General features: G+C 41.1%; 1 protein-coding gene across 3 annotated transcripts in view; it reads right to left on the reverse strand.

Moving 5' to 3' along the window:
• taf2 (TAF2 RNA polymerase II, TATA box binding protein (TBP)-associated factor) overlaps positions 1-22366 on the reverse strand; it is a 98312-nt gene extending 75946 nt beyond the window's left edge. The window contains exons 1-8 of one of the 3 annotated variants that reach the window (XM_034173896.1): positions 22048-22366; positions 20244-20342; positions 20007-20061; positions 15629-15789; positions 13032-13150; positions 12655-12796; positions 12304-12535; positions 2527-2711 (exon numbers count right to left, since the gene is read on the reverse strand). In XM_034173896.1, coding sequence (XP_034029787.1) covers positions 2527-2711; positions 12304-12535; positions 12655-12796; positions 13032-13150; positions 15629-15789; positions 20007-20061; positions 20244-20293 — 944 coding nt within the window. In that variant the 5' untranslated portion in view covers positions 20294-20342; positions 22048-22366. Of the gene's footprint in view, positions 1-2526; positions 2712-12303; positions 12536-12654; positions 12797-13031; positions 13151-15628; positions 15790-20006; positions 20062-20243; positions 20351-22047 lie in introns of all 3 variants that reach the window. The other 2 variants (XM_034173894.1, XM_034173895.1) reach the window with 2 other exon arrangements.
• Positions 22367-23439: the final 1073 nt, after the last annotated feature.

Raw genomic sequence — 23439 nt, forward strand, 5'->3', positions numbered from 1 at the left:
CGGTACTTCTTTGGGATCAACAATTGCATTCCATCCTCACTCTGTCTACACAGTAGCTCATTTTGCACAGTGTAGCCCTCCTTACCTAACATAGGAACATAACCAACACCTTCTTCAGCTTTCTTAAAACTCTGTTTCAGTGTGGGGTCTGCACGCTGCTCCTCTGCCAGATTACCAGTAAAATTCACATCCGTCAATTCAGGGGGGTCAATATTCTCTGTCTGCACGTCTTTTTGATTCAAAGTGTCTTCAACAGTCTGTCTACGCCTATCACACCTCTGCTGCCTACTCGGTGTGGACTTAACAGGAACCTCTTCGCCATAATATGGCAAGTCTGTCAACTCTGCTTGCTGCTCCCTAGCCTGTGCTCTTGTCACAACACCACACAAAGTGGTTCTATTCACCAACTCAAGTAACACTGGAAGATCCTGGCCTAGCAACACAGGATATGGCAACTTAGACACCAGTCCTACCCTTAGCAAGTATGTCTGTCCCTGCACTCTGACATACACATCGGCTGTGTCTTGCTCACTTTTATCTCCATGTACACAAGAGATGGTCAGCTTGTCATTGCAGTTGCGGACCTCTAGGGGGATTAGGTCAGCCTGCACTAGTGTCTGTGAACATCCAGTATCCACCAATGCTTTAACAGATTTACCATTTAGCTCAATGGTGATAACGGGATCTCTGCTCTCCAGGATATTTAAAGGAGTGGTGGGGAACATAGCATAAGTGGCTGTACTTTGACTTTCTCAGGGGGCAAGCAGGGCTCTTATGACCTTCCTGGCCACAATTATAACAGGAAATGCTCTGGGGTCTAGCACGGTCTGTGGGGGGTGGTGGTGGGGCTCTACTAAGGCTGTGACTATTAGCCGTACCAGAACCAACTCCCTTCCCAAATGCAACAGACTTACCCCGGGTGCTCTGCTCCAGCACTCCAGCGTAGAGGTAGCCTCGGGGACCTCTGTGCGCAGCCACATAGCTCTCCACCAGTACTGCGGCTTCTGCGGCAGTCTTCGGGTTACGCTCCCTGACCCAGGTCCTCACATCTGGATATAGTACGCGTGGATACTGCTCCAGCACCAGCATCTCCATCAGGTTCTCTTTACTGCTCTTCTCATATCCGGTCCACTTACAGAACAGGTCCTTCAGTCGGACATACAGCTCCTGTGGCGTCTCAGTCGAACTGGTGTCCAGGGCTCTGAACTGCTACCGATATATCTCAGCGTTGATTTCATATTTCTTCAACACTGCCTCCTTCAAGCGATCGTAGTCGGTTGTGTCATTTGGGTTCATGGCAACGAAAGCACTGCGGGCCTTCCCAGTCAGCAACGGGATAAGGTGCACGGCCCAGGTCGCTCTTCACCAGTCAAAAGCTGTGGCTAGCCTTTCGAAGGTGGTCAAGTAGTGCTCAATGTTATCAGCCTCTTCCAGCTTGGCCATTTTTGGTAGACGCCCCTCGGTGGTCACAGTGGTCACTGGTGGTGGTTCAGGCGTTGAAGTGTCCAGGGATGGTGGTGGGGTTGTGGCTCGGCCTGTCTTCAAGTCCAGCTGCAGCTGTGTCACCTGATGCGTCAGGACCTTGACCTCCTGGGCTTGCTTGGATGCATCTCTCTCCATTCGCTCATCTCTGGCACGCTGCACTTCCATAAACGACTGGAACATCATGGCAAGTCGATCAATGGCTATGTCTGTTGTGGCAGGCTGTGGAGTAGGCACTCCCGTCTCAGTGGCGCCGCCTATTGCTCCATCTTCCTTATCTTCAGTAGTCTTCTTCCTGTTAGCCATCTTGTCAGCTGTAAGAAATGCCGGTAGGCCTTTCCCTGCACTCTTAGTCACAATACTAGGTAAAAGTTATGGCAAATGGTGATTAATGACGGTAAATAATGAACCAGGAAAATGAAAACAATACATACAGATGGATGAAGAGTGAAACACAGTCGGCGTCAGTGCAGCATAGTTGTTAAATGCCGGCTAATTGCTGCCTACACGCCATTGACTGCGTAAGGGTCACAGCTCAGTCTGTGACACGACACTTCATTCTCCTGCAAAGATATTGGCATCAACAAACACCTCTGTCCAGTGGCCTCATGACTCTATAAGCTCTGCCCAGGCGTCTGTCTACCACAAATACTGAAGACCCAAAGATATGAATGTCACTGCCGAGATAAGTGAATGAAGTTCAACAGTTCCACCCTATCTTGGCCAACAAATACACTTCTGATGTCCAGGAAGTCATTAAAAACCCAGATCTTAGTCTTGGACCAGGACAACTGGAAACTCACACTCCAATTCCTCACTGAACTTCTCAGTTCCTGCAATCAGGGTATCCACTGACTCCACTTTGCAGATTCAATGGACACTGTGAAAAAGTGGATGTGCCTCAAACACACTTGTGCGTGGCCTTATATAGTCAATGTGGGGACCATAAAATCATGCTACTGTAAAAATACTTCTGTAAAGACAACTCGGAACACATTTTGTGTTAGCATAGTTTATGTGGCTGCATAAATATACAAGTCATACCAGAAGATGCTCATGGAAGCATAGGAGGACACCTGCACATACGCTTCGTCCACAAAGACCGTTTTGAAGCAGGAGTACGGGTAGCGGCAAGTCAGGATCTCTTCGTAGAACTCAAAAATCTCATGGAGGTATGACATGCTGTGTTTGAGCAGCGGCAACAACTGAGGCAGGCAGAAGTGGGTCACCTGGTGGACAAAAGAACCAAGTACAATGCTGAAGAGAGTCACTGGAACTTACAACATTGCGAAAGCCCACAAAAATACCAAGATATAAAGAAGAAACCATGATCATTTTACAGGACCTTTCCAGGATATTTTCCTATCATTTCAAGACAGCAGCTGCTGACAGGTGGTAAAAATAATTGAATGCTCGTGTTGAGGAACTGCAGCACAATTTTATTCCTCCTTTAATACTGATAAAGGATTAGTGATGAAGTGTCTTATGTTAATGACAAGTGATGGCTACATCCATCACTGCTAACTGTCCAGTGAGATCATCTGGCATCTTTTGTTTGTCATAAACAGGACTGATGTTTTTCCCTTTCGAACTTACAAAAATAATAAAAATACTGAACTGTATATTTACAGAAAGACAGAGGACAGGAAGGAGAGCTACAGTAGCAGCCAGTAAACCAGTCGCAAGCAGTATTTCTGGCATTTACATTTGCAAATTGTTTTTTTTTTTTTTACATTCACTTTTGATACTCTGTGTGCTTCTTACCCTGTGTGCTGCTATACAATGCTATCTAACCTCTATTTCCCTGAGGGAGTCTTCCCAAGGGATTAATAAAGTTCTATCTAATCTGCGTTCTCGGGGTGCAGGACTACTTTGTGTCCCTAGGGTGAATAGAAAGTCTGCGGATCACAGAGCTTTCTCTTATCGTGCCCCTGTTCTGTGGAATGATCTCCCTGCATCAAGAAATTAGTCAGATTCTGCAGAGACTTTCAAGTCCAGACTTCAGACGCACTTATTTTCCCTTTCGTATGGCTAGCATCCTGGCATAGTATGTTACTATGCTTTTTACCCTTTTAAATTAATTTTATTAGGAAACGGATTGGGCCGCGGCCTCAACTTTATCTAAAGTCTGGGTCTTTTAGTGAAGCTTAGGGTAGTGTCAGTGATCACCTTAGTATTTCTTCTGTTTTTCTTGTTGCTTAATGCTGACATATTATACTGTATTTGTTGTCTTTCCGATGCCTGATTCTGTCTTTTTTTTCTCTCTGCCCTCTGCTTGGGCCATGCTACCGTTCAACAGTCTGGTCTGCTTGAGGGTTCTTCCTCAAATCATCAGAGGGAGTTTTTCCTTACCACTGTCACCTGTGTGCTTGCTGTAGGGTTTGGTAAGTTTAGACCTTACTTATGTGAAGTGCTTAGATACAGCTTTGTTGCGATTTGGTGCTATATAAATGAAATAAATTGAATTGCAATTGTAATTAATCTAATCTAATTCTGTACAGTTTCATCACACACAAAAAATGCCTAGACTGTTTTTAGTCACGTTCACTATGTTCAGATACTAGTTTTTGTTGGAATTTCATAGAGATTTCTAAAACTATACATTTCTGAGAAGTGCAAAACATTGTCAATCAGAAAATGGACCATTCCACTTTCCTGGAAGCCACTATAGTGACCATCTAGGATTTGTAAAAATGGTGGCTTAAAATTAAATCACATTTACATTATTTTGTAATCAGCACCAATGGATCACTTAGCCATGAAGATGTGTACAGTAGTGTTCAGAATAATAGTAGTGCTATGTGACTAAAAAGATTAATCCAGGTTTTGAGTATATTTCTTATTGTTACATGGGAAACAAGGTACCAGTAGATTCAGTAGATTCTCACAAATCCAACAAGACCAAGCATTCATGATATGCACACTCTTAAGGCTATGAAATTGGGCTATTAGTAAAAAAAAAAAGTAGAAAAGGGGGTGTTCACAATAATAGTAGTGTGGCATTCAGTCAGTGAGTTCGTCAATTTTGTGGAACAAACAGGTGTGAATCAGGTGTCCCCTATTTAAGGATGAAGCCAGCACCTGTTGAACATGCTTTTCTCTTTGAAAGCCTGAAGACAATGGGACGTTCAAGACACTGTTCAGAAGAACAGCGTAGTTTGATTAAAAAGTTGACTGGAGAGGGGAAAAACGTATACGCAGGTGCAAAAAAATTATAGGCTGTTCATCTACAATGATCTCCAATGCTTTAAAATGGACAAAAAAAAAAAAGAGACGCGTGGAAGAAAATGGAAAACAACCATCAAAATGGATAAAAGAATAAACAGAATGGCAAAGGCTCACCCATTGATCAGCTCCAGGATGATCAAAGACAGTCTGGAGTTACCTGTAAGTGCTGTGACAGTTAGAAGACGCCTGTGTGAAGCTAATTTATTTGCAAGAATCCCCAAGTCCCTCTGTTAAATAAAAGACGTGCAGAAGAGGTTACAATTTGCCAAAGAACATATCAACTGGCCTAAAGAGAAATGGAGGAATATTTTGTGGACTGATGAGAGTAAAATTGTTCTTTTTGGGTTCAAGGGCTGCAGACAGTTTGTGAGACGACCCCCAAACTCTGAATTCAAGCCACAGTTCACAGTGAAGACAGTGAAGCATGGTGGTGCAAGCATCATGATATGGGGATGTTTCTCCTACTATGGTGTTGGGCCGATATATCGCATACCAGGTATCATGGATCAGTTTGGATATGTCAAAATACTTGAAGAGGTCATGTTGCCTTATGCTGAAGAGGACATGCCGTTGAAATGGGTGTTTCAACAAGACAATGACCCCAAGCACACTAGTACACAAGCAAAATCTTGGTTCCAAACCAAGAAAATTAATGCCTCGCAGATGTGAAGAAATCACATCTGCGAAATCACATCACATTGCTCTTGCTTGCCTCTACTGGTGGTTGGCTCTCACTGCGGTATTGTATCACTTCCTGTTCCGGAGCACAGCGGTGTTTTGCTGTATCTGTTAGCTGTTTAATCTGCGCAGTTAGATTGATCTAGTTATCTAGATAACGATTTGTTTCCCAGTGTAATCTTCACGTGCCTTAACTAAAGCACTCCTTCTGCTGAATCACCTCTAAATTATTTACACATTATTCACTTTGCGTGTTTTAAGGAATCTGCTAGCTTAGCGCAGCTACTAGCTCTTAGCCGATTTAGCATGGCGGCTTCTCCTGTCTCTCCCGCACTTTTCTGCTCTGGGTGTGAAATGTTTAGTTATTCCTCGGCCTCCTTTAGCAGTAACGGTACTTGTAATAAGTGTAGCTTATTCATAGCTTTGGAGGCCAGGCTGGGTGAATTGGAGACTCGGCTCCGCACCGTGGAAAATTCTACAGCTAGCCAGGCCCCTGTAGTCGGTGTGGACCAAGGTAGCTTAGCCGCCGTTAGTTCCCCTCTGGCAGATCCCGAGCAGCCGGGAAAGCAGGCCGACTGGGTGACTGTGAGGAGGAAGCATAGTTCTAAACAGAAGCCCCATGTACACCGCCAACCCGTTCACATTTCTAACCGTTTTTCCCCACTCGACGACACACCCGCCGAGGATCAAACTCTGGTTATTGGCGACTCTGTTTTGAGAAATGTGAAGTTAGCGACACCAGCAACCATAGTCAATTGTCTTCCGGAGGCCAGAGCAGGCGACATTGAAGGAAATTTGAAACTGCTGGCTAAGGCTAAGCGTAAATTTGGTAAGATTGTAATTCATGTCGGCAGTAATGACACCCGGTTACGCCAATCGGAGGTCACTAAAATTAACATTAAATCGGTGTGTAACTTTGCAAAAACAATGTCGGACTCTGTAGTTTTCTCTGGGCCCCTCCCCAATCGGACCGGGAGTGACATGGTTAGCCGCATGTTCTCCTTGAATTGCTGGCTGTCTGAGTGGTGTCCAAAAAATGAGGTGGGCTTCATAGATAATTGGCAAAGCTTCTGGGGAAAACCTGGTCTTGTTAGGAGAGACAGCATCCATCCCACTTTGGATGGAGCAGCTCTCATTTCTAGAAATCTGGCCAATTTTCTTAAATCCTCCAAACCGTGACTATCCAGGGTTGGGACCAGGAAGCAGAGTTGTAGTCTTACACACCTCTCTGCAGCTTCTCTCCCCCTGCCATCCCCTCATTACCCCATCCCCATAGAGACGGTGTCTGCTCCCAGACCACCAATAACCAGCAAAAACTATTTAAGCATAAAAATTCAAAAAGAAAAAATAATATAGCACCTTCAACTGCACCACAGACTAAAACAGTTAAATGTGGTCTATTAAACATTAGGTCTCTCTCTTCTAAGTCCCTGTTGGTAAATCATATAATAATTGATCAACATATTGATTTATTCTGCCTTACAGAAACCTGGTTACAGCAGGATGAATATGTTAGTTTAAATGAGTCAACACCCCCGAGTCACACTAACTGTCAGAATGCTCGTAGCACGGGCCGAGGCGGAGGATTAGCAGCAATCTTCCATTCCAGCTTATTAATTAATCAAAAACCCAGACAGAGCTTTAATTCATTTGAAAGCTTGACTCTTAGTCTTGTCCATCCAAATTGGAAGTCCCAAAAACCAGTTTTATTTGTTATTATCTATCGTCCACCTGGTCGTGAGTTTCTCTGTGAATTTTCAGACCTTTTGTCTGACTCAGTGCTTAGCTCAGATAATTATAGTGGGCGATTTTAACATCCACACAGATGCTGAGAATGACAGCCTCAACACTGCATTTAATCTATTATTAGACTCAATTGGCTTTGCTCAAAATGTAAATGAGTCCACCTACCACTTTAATCATATCTTAGATCTTGTTCTGACTTATGGTATGGAAATAGAAGACTTAACAGTATTCCCTGAAAACTCCCTTCTGTCTGATCATTTCTTAATAACATTTACATTTACTCTGATGGACTGCCCAGCAGTGGGGAATAAGTTTCATTACACTAGAAGTCTTTCAGAAAGCGCTGTAACTAGGTTTAAGGATATGATTCCTTCTTTATGTTCTCTAATGCCATATACCAACACAGTGCAGAGTAGCTACCTAAACTCTGTAAGTGAGATAGAGTATCTCGTCAATAGTTTTACATCCTCATTGAAGACAACTTTGGATGCTGTAGCTCCTCTGAAAAAGAGAGCTTTAAATCAGAAGTGCCTGACTCCGTAGTATAACTCACAAAGTCGTAGCTTAAAGCAGATAACCCGTAAGTTGGAGAGGAAATGGCGTCTCACTAATTTAGAAGATCTTCACTTAGCCTGGAAAAAGAGTCTGTTGCTCTATAAAAAAGCCCTCCGTAAAGCTAGGACATCTTTCTAATTGAAGAAAATAAGAACCCCAGGTTTCTTTTCAGCACTGTAGCCAGGCTGACAAAGAGTCAGAGCTCTATTGAGCTGATTATTCCATGAACTTTAACTAGTAATGACTTCATGACTTTCTTTGCTAACAAAATTTTAACTATTAGAGAAAAAATTACTCATAACCATCCCAAAGACGTTGTTGTGAAAGTGACGTGACACGGACCCACAACAGGGGGCGTTAATGAACGGACAATGGATAAGCCAAAAAGTAACAATTTAATGTTGTGAATCGCACAACAACGTACAGACAATAACAATATGGTGACTGTCAATCATACACCAGGTGACGTGTGGGCAGGCTCGACGATAGAAGACGCCTGGAGAGAGAAGAGCTGGATCCCCACACAGCTTCCACCACCAACGGAGCTGAAGAACACCGGAGCCGCCAAGCCCTGCGCCCCAGGTGGCCGCTGTCTTCAGCAGTCAGAGCCGGTACTGCTGGCAGAGAACAAAGACAGTCCAGATGAGTGTGAGTTCGCACACTCAGTAATCCACAGTCTGTCTTAAGTAAAGGAGGGAAAACCTCCACCTCCAATCACACACACTCGTGCAGCTCCTGGTCAACCACTTATCTGAGTTGGGGTGTGAGGCGAAGCCGTCGCTGTCACACCAAACGCCAATCCTCCAGATAAAGAAACATTCCAGGAAAACGGCTGCAAATAGAAGTTCAGGTTAAACACACACAGTGTCAGGCAGCAGAGAAATTACCTGAATGGTAGTTGATTTCTCGGCGAGGAGGTGGAGTGGCAGTCCGGTCTTTGTAGTGGTGATGATGGGTGACAGCTTGTGTTGATTGTTGACAGCTGTCACCTCCAGCAAAGCCGACGCCCTCTCGTGCTTGAAGCCCGCACTTCAAGCAGGGCGCCATCTTGTGGTGGTGGGCCAGTAGTACCTCCTCTTCAGCGGCCCACACAACAGACGTATCGTTATCTTTGGCTGCTTTCAGTGATGCCGGTATTTGGTTAGACTCTTTCTCTCCGATTGTTCTGTCTGAGTTATTTTCATTAGTTACTTCATCCAAACCATCAACATGTCTATTAGACCCCATTCCTACCAGGCTGCTCAAGGAAGCCCTACCATTATTTAATGCTTCGATCTTAAATATGATCAATCTATCTTTGTTAGTTGGCTATGTACCACAGGCTTTTAAGGTGGCAGTAATTAAACCATTACTTAAAAAGCCATCACTTGACCCAGCTATCTTAGCTAATTATAGGCCAATCTCCAACCTTCCTTTTCTCTCAAAAATTCTTGAAAGGGTAGTTGTAAAACAGCTAACTGATCATCTGCAGAGGAATGGTCTATTTGAAGAGTTTCAGTCAGGTTTTAGAATTCATCATAGTACAGAAACAGCATTAGTGAAGGTTACAAATGATCTTCTTAGGGCCTTGGACAGTGGACTCATCTCTGTGCTTGTTCTGTTAGACCTCAGTGCTGCTTTTGATACTGTTGACCATAAAATTTTATTACAGAGATTAGAGCATGCCATAGGTATTAAAGGCACTGCGCTGCGGTGGTTTGAATCATATTTGTCTAATAGATTACAATTTGTTCATGTAAATGGGGAATCTTCTTCACAGACTAAAGTTAATTATGGAGTTCCACAAGGTTCTGTGCTAGGACCAATTTTATTCACTTTATACATGCTTCCCTTAGGCAGTATTATTAGACGGTATTGCTTAAATTTTCATTGTTACGCAGATGATACCCAGCTTTATCTATCCATGAAGCCAGAGGATACACACCAATTAGCTAAACTGCAGGATTGTCTTACAGACATAAAGACATGGATGACCTCTAATTTCCTGCTTTTAAACTCAGATAAAACTGAAGTTATTGTACTTGGCCCCACAAATCTTAGAAACATGGTGTCTAACCAGATCCTTACTCTGGATGGCATTACCCTGACCTCTAGTAATACTGTGAGAAATCTTGGAGTCATTTTTGATCAGGATATGTCATTCAAAGCGCATATTAAACAAATATGTAGGACTGCTTTTTTGCATTTACGCAATATCTCTAAAATTAGAAAGGTCTTGTCTCAGAGTGATGCTGAAAAACTAATTCATGCATTTATTTCCTCTAGGCTGGACTATTGTAATTCATTATTATCAGGTTGTCCTAAAAGTTCCCTAAAAAGCCTTCAGTTAATTCAAAATGCTGCAGCTAGAGTACTAACGGGGACTAGAAGTAGAGAGCATATCTCACCCATATTGGCCTCTCTTCATTGGCTTCCTGTTAATTCTAGAACAGAATTTAAAATTCTTCTTCTTATTTATAAGGTTTTGAATAATCAGGTCCCATCTTATCTTAGGGACCTCGTAGTACCATATCACCCCAATAGAGCGCTTCGCTCTCAGACTGCAGGCTTACTTGTAGTTCCTAGGGTTTCTAAGAGTAGAATGGGAGGCAGAGCCTTCAGCTTTCAGGCTCTTCTCCTGTGGAACCAGCTCCCAATTCGGATCAGGGAGACAGACACCCTCTCTACTTTTAAGATTAGGCTTAAAACTTTCCTTTTTGCTAAAGCTTATAGTTAGGGCTGGATCAGGTGACCCTGAACCATCCCTTAGTTATGCTGCTATAGACGTAGACTGCTGGGGGGTTCCCATGATGCACTGTTTCTTTCTCTTTTTGCTCTGTATGCACCACTCTGCATTTAATCATTAGTGATCGATCTCTGCTCCCCTCCACAGCATGTCTTTTTCCTGGTTCTCTCCCTCAGCCCCAACCAGTCCCAGCAGAAGACTGCCCCTCCCTGAGCCTGGTTCTGCTGGAGGTTTCTTCCTGTTAAAAGGGAGTTTTTCCTTCCCACTGTAGCCAAGTGCTTGCTCACAGGGGGTCGTTTTGACCGTTGGGGTTTTACATAATTATTGTATGGCCTTGCCTTACAATATAAAGTGCCTTGGGGCAACTGTTTGTTGTGATTTGGCGCTATATAAAAAAAAAATTGAAAAATTGAACTGAATTGAAATCATGAAAAACTGTGGTTATACAACTAAATACGAGTTTAGTGATTCACAGGATTGCTACAAAAGCAGTTTGAACATAATAGTTTTGAGTTTGTAGCATCAACAGCAGATGCTACTATTATTGTGAACACCCCCTTTTCTACTTTTTTTTTTTACTAACAGCCCAATTTCATAGCCTTAAGAGTGTGCACATCATGAATGCTTGATCTTGTTGGATTTGTGAGAATCTACTGAATCTACTGGTACCTTGTTTCCCATGTAACAATAAGAAATATACTCAAAACCTGGATTAATCTTTTTAGTCACATAGCACTACTATTATTCTGAACACTACTGTATTTAGCAATTGGAATCAAGATTCTAGATCATCTAGAAACCAAGATATTGAAGAACTCCAATTTTGAACATTTTGGCCTGACTGATAAGTGTATCCATTTTTCAAAAATGTATTCCAATGAAATTATAAAACAAACCTAAAAACATCAAAAAAGGATGAGCAGGAACCCTGATATATTAGATTGCTGATAAAGGTATATAATTTGTCTGAGATAAGCCCATTTCGACAGCGTTTCACAAACAACTTAATAGGGCCCGACCGATATGGATTTCTTTGGAAGCCGATATGATATTGATATTAAAGGGCAAAACATTTACAATAGGGATGTGTCTCCCTATACAGACATTACAAAACATTTTATCAAAGGAATGACAAAGAAATGTAACTGAGCACAGTTTACAGTTCAAACTTTATTCTAAATAACTATAAATGTTATCAACAACCAGCCAAAGTACATCACACTGACTTCACTCGGACTGACAGTCAGTGTGCCCCTTCACTCAGCATTTGTATAAAATAGGCTTCTTGTCTATTTCTGCTCCACCTAGCTGGGGGCATAGCGATCACTTGTCTCTCGTTGCTGTAAAATGCCCACTCTGAATGAAAATGAATGGCAGCTGGCCATTTTGGCTGTGTTTCTTGTAGCTAATGTGTCCAAGGAGTGAAGGGGGTCCCAACTATGTTGTCCGAGCACCCTGCTGGACAAACTACACAATGACACCATTTCCAACAGCCAAAGTGTTTTCTGCACTGGTAAAATAAAAGTTTTCATATTGGCATAAAATAACACCGACACAGATATGTTTGCAAAAAGCTCGTATCAGCTGATATTATGTGCAAATTGATATACGGTACTCTATATCTGATACATGTATCAGCTGGGCTTCGTCAACTTAATACATTGGAGTTCATGAAGAAATCTCAGATCTCTGATCTGAGAAATTGTAATGGCCATTTTTAAAGTAATTTCTGACATTTAAAAACTACATAACTGATTATGGTAATCACAAAATTAAAAAAAAAAGAGATTCATCATTTATGAAAACCATTGTCAGCTGTAGCACTGTACCATGGTAACTGGCTCAAGTGACACCTTTTTCTCTTTTTTTCAGGCTTTCTGAAAACCCACCTCATGCATGTAGGGGTCCACGAGGATTTCAAAAGGTCCCACAGCCATGGAGATGTTCGGGGCGGCGGTGGGTATAGCTAGCACATAATGGAAGGTCTTCTTCCTCATGTCATGAGTGTAGATTGTCTCCACCAAATCACCACAGGACACGGCCACCATGGAGGCATCAACTGTGAACTCCAACTTCCAGGTACACAACTCCGAGTAAGAATCCACACAGGGGAACCAGAACCTTTGAGATGAGAAGAGTCAATGAAAAGAAAGCAAACGGGATCACCATCAGGTGGTACATACTGTATGAGTACATAGTATTACATATTTTGGGAATACTACAGACACATTTTCACAGACCTGGTGGAATTCTGGTGTCCAAAGGAGAACACATGTGCTGCTCTCTCCGCCATGCTCCCTTCTACATCAGGAACAACAAAGTGCAGACCCCCCTTTGGCTGGTCCAAGGAAAACTCAATGTACACCTTGAAAACCTTCAAATCTGAAAACACAGGAACAATAACGTCCTGTCCCAATTTCTACAAGGTACTTCAACCAGCTGAACATATGTCAGGTGGCTGCATGAATACAAACCATCAGGCAAAGAATGTGGTAAAGTCGTCCATTTTGTTACTGATTATCAAACTCATTATACCACACCTCTCGAGGTAAAACAATAAGTGCTGCAGAAGAAGAATCCATGCTGCTTTACCCCTCCGTCTCACTGAGCCTCTTACCATCTCCTTGTTTCCAGATCTCAGCGGGAACTTTGATGACCAGCTCGCCGTGTCCAGCATCTGGGTCCACAGCACCTACTGCTGCTGTGTATGCACTGGAGAAATAGTTCAGGTTCCTCCTGTTTATAGACAATGAAAACATTGATTTTCCACTGCAGACAGGAACCTTAAAGCTGTGAGATAAAGTGACAAACCGGGAAACTAAAGCGAGAAATCGTGAAACCGATCCCAATTTTTACCAAGGGTTCAGATCAGCAACTGAACCACTGACATTTTACTAAAGATAGAGGATCTGAACAAGGAAGGATTGTTAGAGTCACAGATCCAGCCCTTGCTAGTCTTTTTGTGTAGTATTGACCCGACGCTGCAGACAACCTAACTAGTTTGACATCGGACAAGTGACAATTTTTCAGGTCTGTGGTGCGTCAGACGAAATGCTCCAGTGTGTTGGACTAAATAAGAGCTTTGTAAGGCTGAGGCTGATGCTAACACATCATTTACAGAATCTACTTAAAAGCATTTTAATATGAGACCGGACACTGTGATGGGAGCAAGGCTGCACAGGAGCAGAAAATTTCTGGAAAATTTCCAACAACTTTTCATGGGAAGGTCAGGAATTTGGAAGTTTTTACCACTTTTTGAACAATCTGCAATATTCCAAGTTGGAAACTTTCTATGGGAATTAACTAGAATATGTGGAACTTAAAAGAGAATTGACAGGAATTAATAGGAAATATGAGGTTATATATATACACAAACTGTACCATACACAAACAAAATCATTTTGTTTTGTTACACAAAGGCATGCATGCAAACATTTCCAATACAAAAAAAAAACACTTTCATTTTGATTTTGAATTTGCTCATTAAACTTTGATACCATAGATAAAATATATTTACTCCACTAAAAACATCAAAACGTACTTGACTGGATGTATTTCTTGGGCTCAAATGCAGTACTGTGGCTTTAATACTTTGCAAGGGAGACCTGGACAATTATAAAGTTTCCAATTCACCTAACCCTCATGTATGGTGTAAAACCTGTGCCAATTCATCATGCAGCTCCAAATTGGATTTGCTGTGACAACCCCGAGTGCAAACAAGGGAAAAGCCAAAGGGACTATCTGCGCATGTAATAGAGGAAGTGCATTCAGGGGGTGTGGTCTCAAAAGCCGTGCAGTAAGTTGTGTGCTGTGATTCAAGCATAGTGTGGTGTAGTAACTGAGCTGAATTAGCTTCATATCTGGTTGTTTTAAGCAAGATTATGCTGCAAGATATATATAACTATAACAACTATATTTAATTCCCATACGTATTTCCACAGAAAATGTCTAACTGAAAATTCCCAGAACATTGCAACCCCAGTTGTTAGTTAGAATACCAATATGTAGACCTGTGTTCAATGTCCAGTCTGTCTTTCAGGTTACATGTCTGTATTTTGGACAACACACTTCATCTGTATCATCCAGGTCCACCCAAAAGTAACCTGCAATAGACTGGTGTCCCATCCGGGGGAGTCTTAAGCCTGGTTCACACGACAGGATTTTAAAATTATCTGTAGGTTTCCAAAACCTGAGAGACCACACACGTGAAGATAAAAAAATCATGGATCTAACAGGTTTGGTCGCACAGTGTGTGGTGTGCAGCCACACCGTAAGGACAACAACACCACACACGAACAGATTTCACGCACGAACATTTACAGTTCAGACAGGAAATCTCACAAAATCTCAAGATTAAACGTGACTTCAGAGTAAACAAACGGAGGTACTTTGTGGACTATTTACAACAGAGGGAAAAAATGATACAAAAAGAAAAAGAAAAGGTGCTCTTTAAAGGAGTGCAGACAGCGCGACCACCGGACTTTCTGGTAAGTCAGAACAGCTGTTTTGATTTTATTTTCCACTCCGCACGTCCGTCACCTCGCTTTATGATTGGCTGCACGTCACATTCAGCAGGCTGCGTGCTCGTTTGTGGTCGGAGGACACAATACACACTGCGATATCAGGCCAAAAAAAATCCAACATGTTGAATATCCCCGATTTGCGATCGGAGCGCTCCTGACGCCCTTCTGAGCAGATCAGAGCGCTGTGAACACACCACACACGACAGGAATATCTGATAAGATTATCTTTAGCGTCATCACGATTGTCGGGGCGTTCTTAAGATTGTCGGATGGGGAAGACCGGGTCTGATATCGGCCTAATTATCCTGCCGTGTGAACCCGGCCTTAGACTCCCATCTGATCCACAGTACAGTATCTGGGGATCTGCCTGTAAAGGACCTGTGTCAACTTCAGGAAGGCAGACAGCAACCGTGCCTGCCAACATTACCAAACACCAGCCCAGTAAGAAAAATTGTCTTGAGTTTATAGGATCCCAATGACTTCCTGGACTCAATCATCAGCATTGTGTCTGTATGTAGTCAAAAACATTCACTCAGTGTTGAGGACCCCAGCAGCTGGAGAAGGTCAAGAGGACACCCACCTTTCATCTGGTTGTAGAAGGTTGATGGTGGGGATGGGGGAGTTGTCTCATCACAAATTTGATTTAGTGTCAAATGCGATGCTGGCTAAACATGCACACAGACATACTCACTGCTTGGATTCGTGGTGGCACACCTCCAAAGTGGGGTCGTTGTAGATGAACGGGGCCTCGAGTTCATTGACTCGGACCCTGTAGATACGACACTGTTTACTGTTCAGTTTGATCCTGTTCAGGTTGACAACTGTGGAGAAAATAGTCAGCTCAACGAAACCCTGAAAGGCGCAAAACAGACGAAAATTAATCACAACTCTTCCTTTGAATAATCACTGAACATTTTTTTTATTGTCACTGTGCAAAACTCATGGATTCTGATTTTAGCAAAATGTAATTTAAAGATTTATATTTTCTTTTATCTGGTTATGAGACATTATAAACTTTTTTTAACATGCAAATCATATTGTAAAACAATTAATTATTCAGAAAAACAATCTGGCAGATTAACATCCAGACTGACAGCAAGAGTAACTGTTAATCACAGTATTGTGTCTGCCAAGGATGTAATAAAATCATCGGCCTTTATTTATTTGTCTGTCTGTCTTTTAGCAGGATTACGTCAAAACTACTGCACAGATGTTTATGAAATTTTCACCACAGACAGATATTAGGCCATGGAAGACTCCATTAAATTTTGGAGGTGATCCAGATATAGACTCTGGATCAGGATTTTAATTTGTACACTTCACTTTGTTGGATTTTGAGGAATATGTCAAAACTATTGAACAGATTTTCACCAAATTTTCACCACACATTGGTGTTAGGCATGGGAAGACTCCTTTAAATGTTGGAGGTGATCGGGATCCGGATTCTGGATTAGGATTTCACTTTGTAGACTTTGAAGGATTACGCCAAAACTACTTCACGGACACAACATAACGATGCACAACCAAGATCACCTTGTGAGTTAAACATCAGATTGCAACATCTTGATCAGGTGGACCATTCTGGATCAGTATGCAATTACTGCATTGTGGTGTGGAATCCGGACCCACGTAAAGTCTGGGTCACAATGTGAATCACATATCTTTTATTGTGAGTCCTCGTGAACCCTTGGCAGACGTCAGAACTCTCCAATTGCTCTTGTTTTTCACCTGCATTTCTTACAATATCTTATGCAATGATAAAGTAAAATTTAGAGCCTAACTGATTTGGATTTTTTTGTGTGTGTGTGGGGGGGGGGGGGGGGGGGATACAGATAGAGATACCAATATCAGGGAGTAAAAACAAAATGATGACACTGATATTACATACGAGTATATCAGTACCAGCAGTGATTCCTAACATTTCTTTATTAAACCCTTATTATAAAGAAACGAGCTGGGGTACCCGGTGCTGCGCGGGTTAACCTGTTTTAGACATAAGCCAAATGCCAATCATTTTAATCAAAACAACTGCCCAACATTTGTTTTTGTAATGCTGATGTAGTATAATAGTTAATGGGCTAAAGTTTATCCAGCAGAACTATAAGAGGTGGACTCCCCAAACTAAGTGGAAATAATTGGTTAAAAGACAAACACATTTGAAGTCCTTCATGCAGACTTTGTTTTGCAATCAAATTTATAACAAAATTACACACAAAAGGTAGGTAACAGTAAATGTAAATATCAATGAATCAAAATTGAGGTAGTGGTGTATTTCACTGTTTTTACATTGTAATTTTACAAACATAAAATGAATGTATTCAGACAGGAAGGCAAACTGGGTTGTACAGGACAGTCAGGTGCTTAAAAGTTGAGAATATAAAGTAGCTGAAGGAGGGGATTAAATAAACATAGATGGCCAACACATAAACAGGGCTGGAAATTTGAATCTGCCTGGTCATACCCACAGCCGGCTATTTTGGGGGTAATTTTCAGTTCAACTTCAAAAAAAAAAAAATGGTACCAGTTTGTTCCCCATGTCATGAGGATTCAGAATATATATAGTTTTTAGGGCTACATATTATAGTTTGGGAGTTTACTGCACATGGTACAACACTGTATGGTCTTACATAAATGGCTATTTTGGGGGTTATTTTCAGTTCAACTTTTTAAAAAATGGTACCAGTTTGTTCCCCATGTCATGATTCAGAATATATATACTTTTTAGGGCCACATATTATAGTTTGGGAGTTTACTGCACATGGTACAACACTGTATGGTCTTACATAAATGAATATTTTGGGGGTAATTTTCAGTTCAACTTTTTAAAAAATGGTACCAGTTTGTTCCCCATGTCATGATTCAGAATATATATACTTTTTAGGGCTACATATTACAGTTTGGGAGTTTATCCCGGACAGACAGATGTAGCCCATTATGTATATACAACCCCTGGCAAAAATTATGGAGTCATGGGCGTCGGAGGATGTTCATTCAGTTGTTTAATTTTGTAGAAAAAAAGCAGATCACAGACATGACACAAAACTAAAGTCATTTCAAATGGCAACTTTCTGGCTTTAAGAAACACTATAAGAAATCAGGAAAAATAATTGTGGCAGTCAGTAACGGTTACTTTTTTAGACCAAGCAGAGGGAAAAAAATATGGACTCACTCAATTCTGAGGAAACAATTATGGAATCACCCTGTAAATTTTCATCCCCCAAACTAACACCTGCATCAAATCAGATCTGCTTCTTAGTCTGCATCTAAAAAGGATGATCACACCTTGGAGAGCTGTTGCACCAAGTGGACTGACATGAATCATGGCTCCAACACGAGAGATGTCAATTGAAACAAAGGAGAGGATTATCAAACTCATCACGCAATGTTGCAAAAGATGTTGGTTGTTCACAGGCAGCTGTGTCTAAACTCTGGACCAAATACAAACAACATGGGAAGGTTGTTAAAGGCAAACATACTGGTAGACCAAGGAAGACATCAAAGCGTCAAGACAGAAAACTTAAAGCAATATGTCTCAAAAATTGAAAATGCACAACAAAACAAATGAGGAACGAATGGGAGGAAACTGGAGTCAACGTCTGTGACTGAACTGTAAGAAACCGCCTAAAGGAAATGGGATTTACATACAGAAAAGCTAAACGAAAGCCATCATTAACACCTAAACAGAAAAAAACAAGGTTACAATGGGCTAAGGAAAAGCAATCGTGGACTGTGGATGACTGGATGAAAGTCATATTCAGTGATGAATCTCGAATCTGCATTGGGCAAGGTGATGATGCTGGAACTTTTGTTTGGTGCCGTTCCAATGAGATTCATAAAGATGACTGCCTGAAGAGAACATGCAAATTTCCACAGTCATTGATGATATGGGGCTGCATGTCAGGTAAAGGCACTGGGGAGATGGCTGTCATTACATCATCAATAAATGCACAAGTTTACGTTGATATTTTGGACACTTTTCTTATCCCATCAATTGAAAGGATGTTTGGGGATGATGAAATCATTTTTCAAGATGATAATGCATCTTGCCATAGAGCAAAAACTGTGAAAACATTCCTTGCAAAAAGACACATAGGGTCAATGTCATGGCCTGCAAATAGTCCAGATCTTAATCCAATTGAAAATCTTTGGTGGAAGTTGAAGAAAATGGTCCATGACAAGGCTCCAACCTGCAAGATCTGGCAACAGCAATCAGAGAAAGTTGGAGCCAGATTGATGAAGAGTACTGTTTGTCACTCATTAAGTCCATGCCTCAGAGACTGCAAGCTGTTATAAAGGCCAGAGGTGGTGCAACAAAATACTAGTGATGTGTTGGAGCGTTCTTTTGTTTTTCATGATTCCATAATTTTTTCCTCAGAATTGAGTGAGTCCATATTTTTTTTTCCCTCTGCTTGGTCTAAAAAAGTAACCGTTACTGACTGCCACAATTTTTTTTTCCTGATTTCTTATAGTGTTTCTTAAAGCCAGAAAGTTGCCATTTGAAATGACTTTAGTTTTGTGTCATGTCTGTGATCTGCTTTTTTTCTACAAAATTAAACAACTGAATGAACATCCTCCGAGGCCGGTGATTCCATAATTTTTGCCAGGGGTTGTAGATGTACCTGAGAGTTGATGTAACAGCTTAAACATGAACTTTAACTACAAATATAAACAACAACCTGTCACCATGTGGCTTCCCTCGGCATGTCTATTTTGGCGCCACCTAGCTAGCAGCAAACTAGCCACTCGTCTCTTGTTGCTGTAAACCACCAGCTCTGACTGCAAATGAATGGCAGCTGGTCACTTTGCCTCTGTCTCTTGTAACTAATGTAATGAAGGGGTGATGGGGGTCCCAGCCACGTGTTGACAGTATTTTAACAATGCTGTCAAAGCATCCTCTAAAGGGCAAACTATGTAATGACAATTTTCCAGCATTGTTGATTCAACATAAAAAATTTTTCATATCGGCAAAAATAACACTGATACAGATATATTTGTGAAAGGCTCATATCGATATGTTGGTCAGGTTCCAGTGAAAATGTGTTTTTTTCTCAGACAGTTGCAATACTCACAATGACAGATTTCCTCTGGAAGTTGATGTTGTTGATGCACACCATCTGGTGGGTCGTAAAAGCAGCAACAAAACAATGTTAATACAGCATGCAAAATAAGTGGTAAACAATAAGCTTACATTAAAAAAAATAAATTATGTAAGCTCAAATACTAGCACACACTCCAGTGCTTATATTTTCAAAGAGAAATTTAAGTGTAAATCATCAAGACAAAAAAATCATATAAGAAATACTCATAATTTAAAGGGACGAGGGCTCTCAAATCCTTTATCCTTCTTCCTGTTCATCCCGGCTGGTTCTGTTGCTTCACTGAGGTTTAAACATGTTGGACTACACCTGTAGAGCTGGAGTAAATAGATTTAATAACTGTTATTTGGTGATTTAATTTTTAAATGGTCAAATCATCATTTATAAAAATCAGCAATTGAATAATGAAAGTAACCATCAATTGCTGCCATAAAACAAAATTATTACCAGCTGAAATCATCAAAGTTCATGATCTCAAGAAGTGAGGCATCATTAATTACAGCCAAGTCTTTAGGACTCAAAACCGTTCTGAGCACTTTACAGGTACAGTCATGTTAATTCACATGTACAGCTTCACAACACCAGGACATTATCTTTGTACAATTCACTGATTATAAGTTAGAATGTAATTGCAGAACAGGTAGCTCAGTGGGTAACAAGTTGGATTATCAATATAAGACTTGCTTTGATTCTTCGTTGTGCTGCCTGTCTGGGTCCTTGAACAAAATCCCAGTCCGCCCAGCTTTAATTGGGTACCAGTTTTGGCTGGGGAAGTAACCGTCATTGGACCGGTGTCCCGTCCAGGTGCAGTCCTCAACTGTCATTAACTTCACACTACAGAATCCAGAGATAAGCAACAAGCCTCTGGGCCTCCGTATAGGACTTATCTCTTCTTCTAATGCCAGTGAACTTTAGTTTTATGACTTTAATTCTTGCTAAAGTCAAGACAATTATTTGATTGATTTGCTGACTGACAGGAAAAAAAAATCCTCCCCTATTTTATTTGTCGATAAGAAGTTTATTAAAGACTGGTTTCTACTGCTTTGAAGCTGCTTCAAACAATTTCTAAATAACGTTAACTTCTTCTAACATGTATTAAATTGAGACATACAAATGACAAAGAGGGTATAACATGGAACTGGTTTTCAATGCCTGTCAAAAAATAACAGAATTCCATTCACGTTTGAATAATTGTGTTCAGTTCGTCTTTTACCACCGGTCTAATTCCCCACACAGGCGATGTTACTGTCATAAACACTGAGCTGAGTGCTAGTCATAAGCCCAACCTTCAAAAAAGAGACACCCATCCCGAAGGACTAGTAGTGACTACAGAGTTGGTTTTGTAGCACGACACGTAGTGAGATTTGACCCAGAAAAGTAGGTCAAGGCTGGTGGACTTGTTAGCTGAACTTGCATCCCACATATCTGAGCTCTGTGATGATGGTGTCGATTAATGGTGCAGCGAGGTTGACTATTAAGACATGACCCATTTCTAGCCCAGAAAAAAGGTCAAGGTCACAGAGGTATCACTGTCCCTCACACTCACACACAAAACCAAATAGAGCAGAGAGAGTGTTTTAGTGGTAGTCATAGTTGTTAACTCCCCAACTATAACTGCCACTTCTGGAAGAGGATGGCACACATCCAGTGTCATAACAAGGCTCTAAACCCGCTCAGCTGCCTCCCAGTCCCAACTGTGCAAATTATTTTATGGTAAATTGTTTAGGGTTAGGATAAGAATAAGAGTTCACTGCTTTGGACACTTCCAGGAGTCTTGTGCAGTAGTTCAATGTGTAAATATGGTCCATGTCCAATTCTGGACCGGTTCAGATCTGTAAACTGCACGGATCATGAGTCCAGGATCTGAGTCTGGTCTGCTGGAGGTCTCTTCCCGCACTTATCACGGGCCTGGAAAGATGAATATCTTACTCCACTACAGTGACTTGAAACGAGGTGTTTTTACACTTTTATCGAACAAACGTTGTTTGTTGAATACATTACATAATTTTCTTACCTCTGAATGATGTTGTGCTGCTTTGTGCAGCGATATCCAGCTTTGTCCAAAGCCCCTATATCTTTAACATCCAGTAAAAGTATCCAAAATGGTTAGGTTTTTGTGTTTATTTCACTTTGTTTCACGGCTCTGTTCTTTGCAGCGCAGCCACACAGGCTAACTGGCTATCCGACACCTACACAGGCCTTCTGAATGGTCAGTCTAGTCTAATTATTACCTTTACTTTCGTTTCGATCCGTAAGTAGAGCCAAAATTATCTTTAAAAGTGACGACTTTAAACACTTTCTGTAGTTCCAACACTGAACTATAGTTCAGTGGGTTCCAAAACGAGTTGTTTCTGCCGCTACCGCGGCTGCGCATCTTTTTCTTCAAGTTTGTTGGTGGATTGCAACCAATCTTTGAGGTGCATACCGCCACCTACTGTATCGGAATGTGTAAAAAAAAAAAATCATACAGTATATGCATTTTATTATAGAAGTAGAAAAAAAGACACCCTGATCATACATAAGCAACACTAACAAATAAATAAGGGACTGCAATGGAAATTAATGCTTTATTGTGTTTATCCTTTAATTACCATGCCATTGTATCTATTTTATACCTTGTCATATAATAATGATTTAAATCAAATCAAATGAAATAAATAAATAAGTCATGTGTACTTGTGCATTCCTTCAACTGAAAACTTGTTTTTTCCCTCTTGTTTCTCTCAGCAACAACTATATGATATTGATTATTTTTTATTTTTAACGTTTCAGTTTCAGCTTTCATTGGACTTCACCTCTGACACTCAGTTCTTTTCATTTTTGACCCTTTATTTAGTTATTCTCATCATGTGTGTTTTTTTATATTTTATAAGTTTTTATTACATACTAATGAATAATTTATGAGTCCTGATTAAAATGCACATTTTAATGAGCTTTTAATCATGACCAGCCCAGAGAACATCTGTGCCATTATCATCGTGATCTGCCACACCTGCCAGGTGGATGGATTATCCTGACAAAGGTGAAGTGCTTGCAAACATGGATTTTAACAAATCTGTATGCAAACTTTGTGCAGAATAATCCTTATGTGTACAGAGAAAAATCTTAGGTTTTCTACTTAAATTCAGGAAAAGTAGGAGTGGAAACAAAATTTCTGCATTCATGTGTTTTTGAGTTTAGCAGTTCAAGTATCTCATGGTCTTGTTCGTGAATGGGGTAAGATGGAGTGTAAGATTGACACACAGATTAGGGCTGTGATCTGAGGTCCTGTGGACGCTGTACCAGACCGTTGTAGTGAAGAAAGAGCTGAGCCAGAAGGTAAGACTCTCAGTTTACCACTCCATTTACTTTGGGTAATGACTGAAAGAATAACATCGTGGATAGCAATGATGGAAATGAGGTTCTT

This window comes from Thalassophryne amazonica, chromosome 7 (genome assembly GCF_902500255.1).
Source record: "Thalassophryne amazonica chromosome 7, fThaAma1.1, whole genome shotgun sequence".
Taxonomy (NCBI): Eukaryota; Metazoa; Chordata; class Actinopteri; order Batrachoidiformes; family Batrachoididae; genus Thalassophryne; species Thalassophryne amazonica.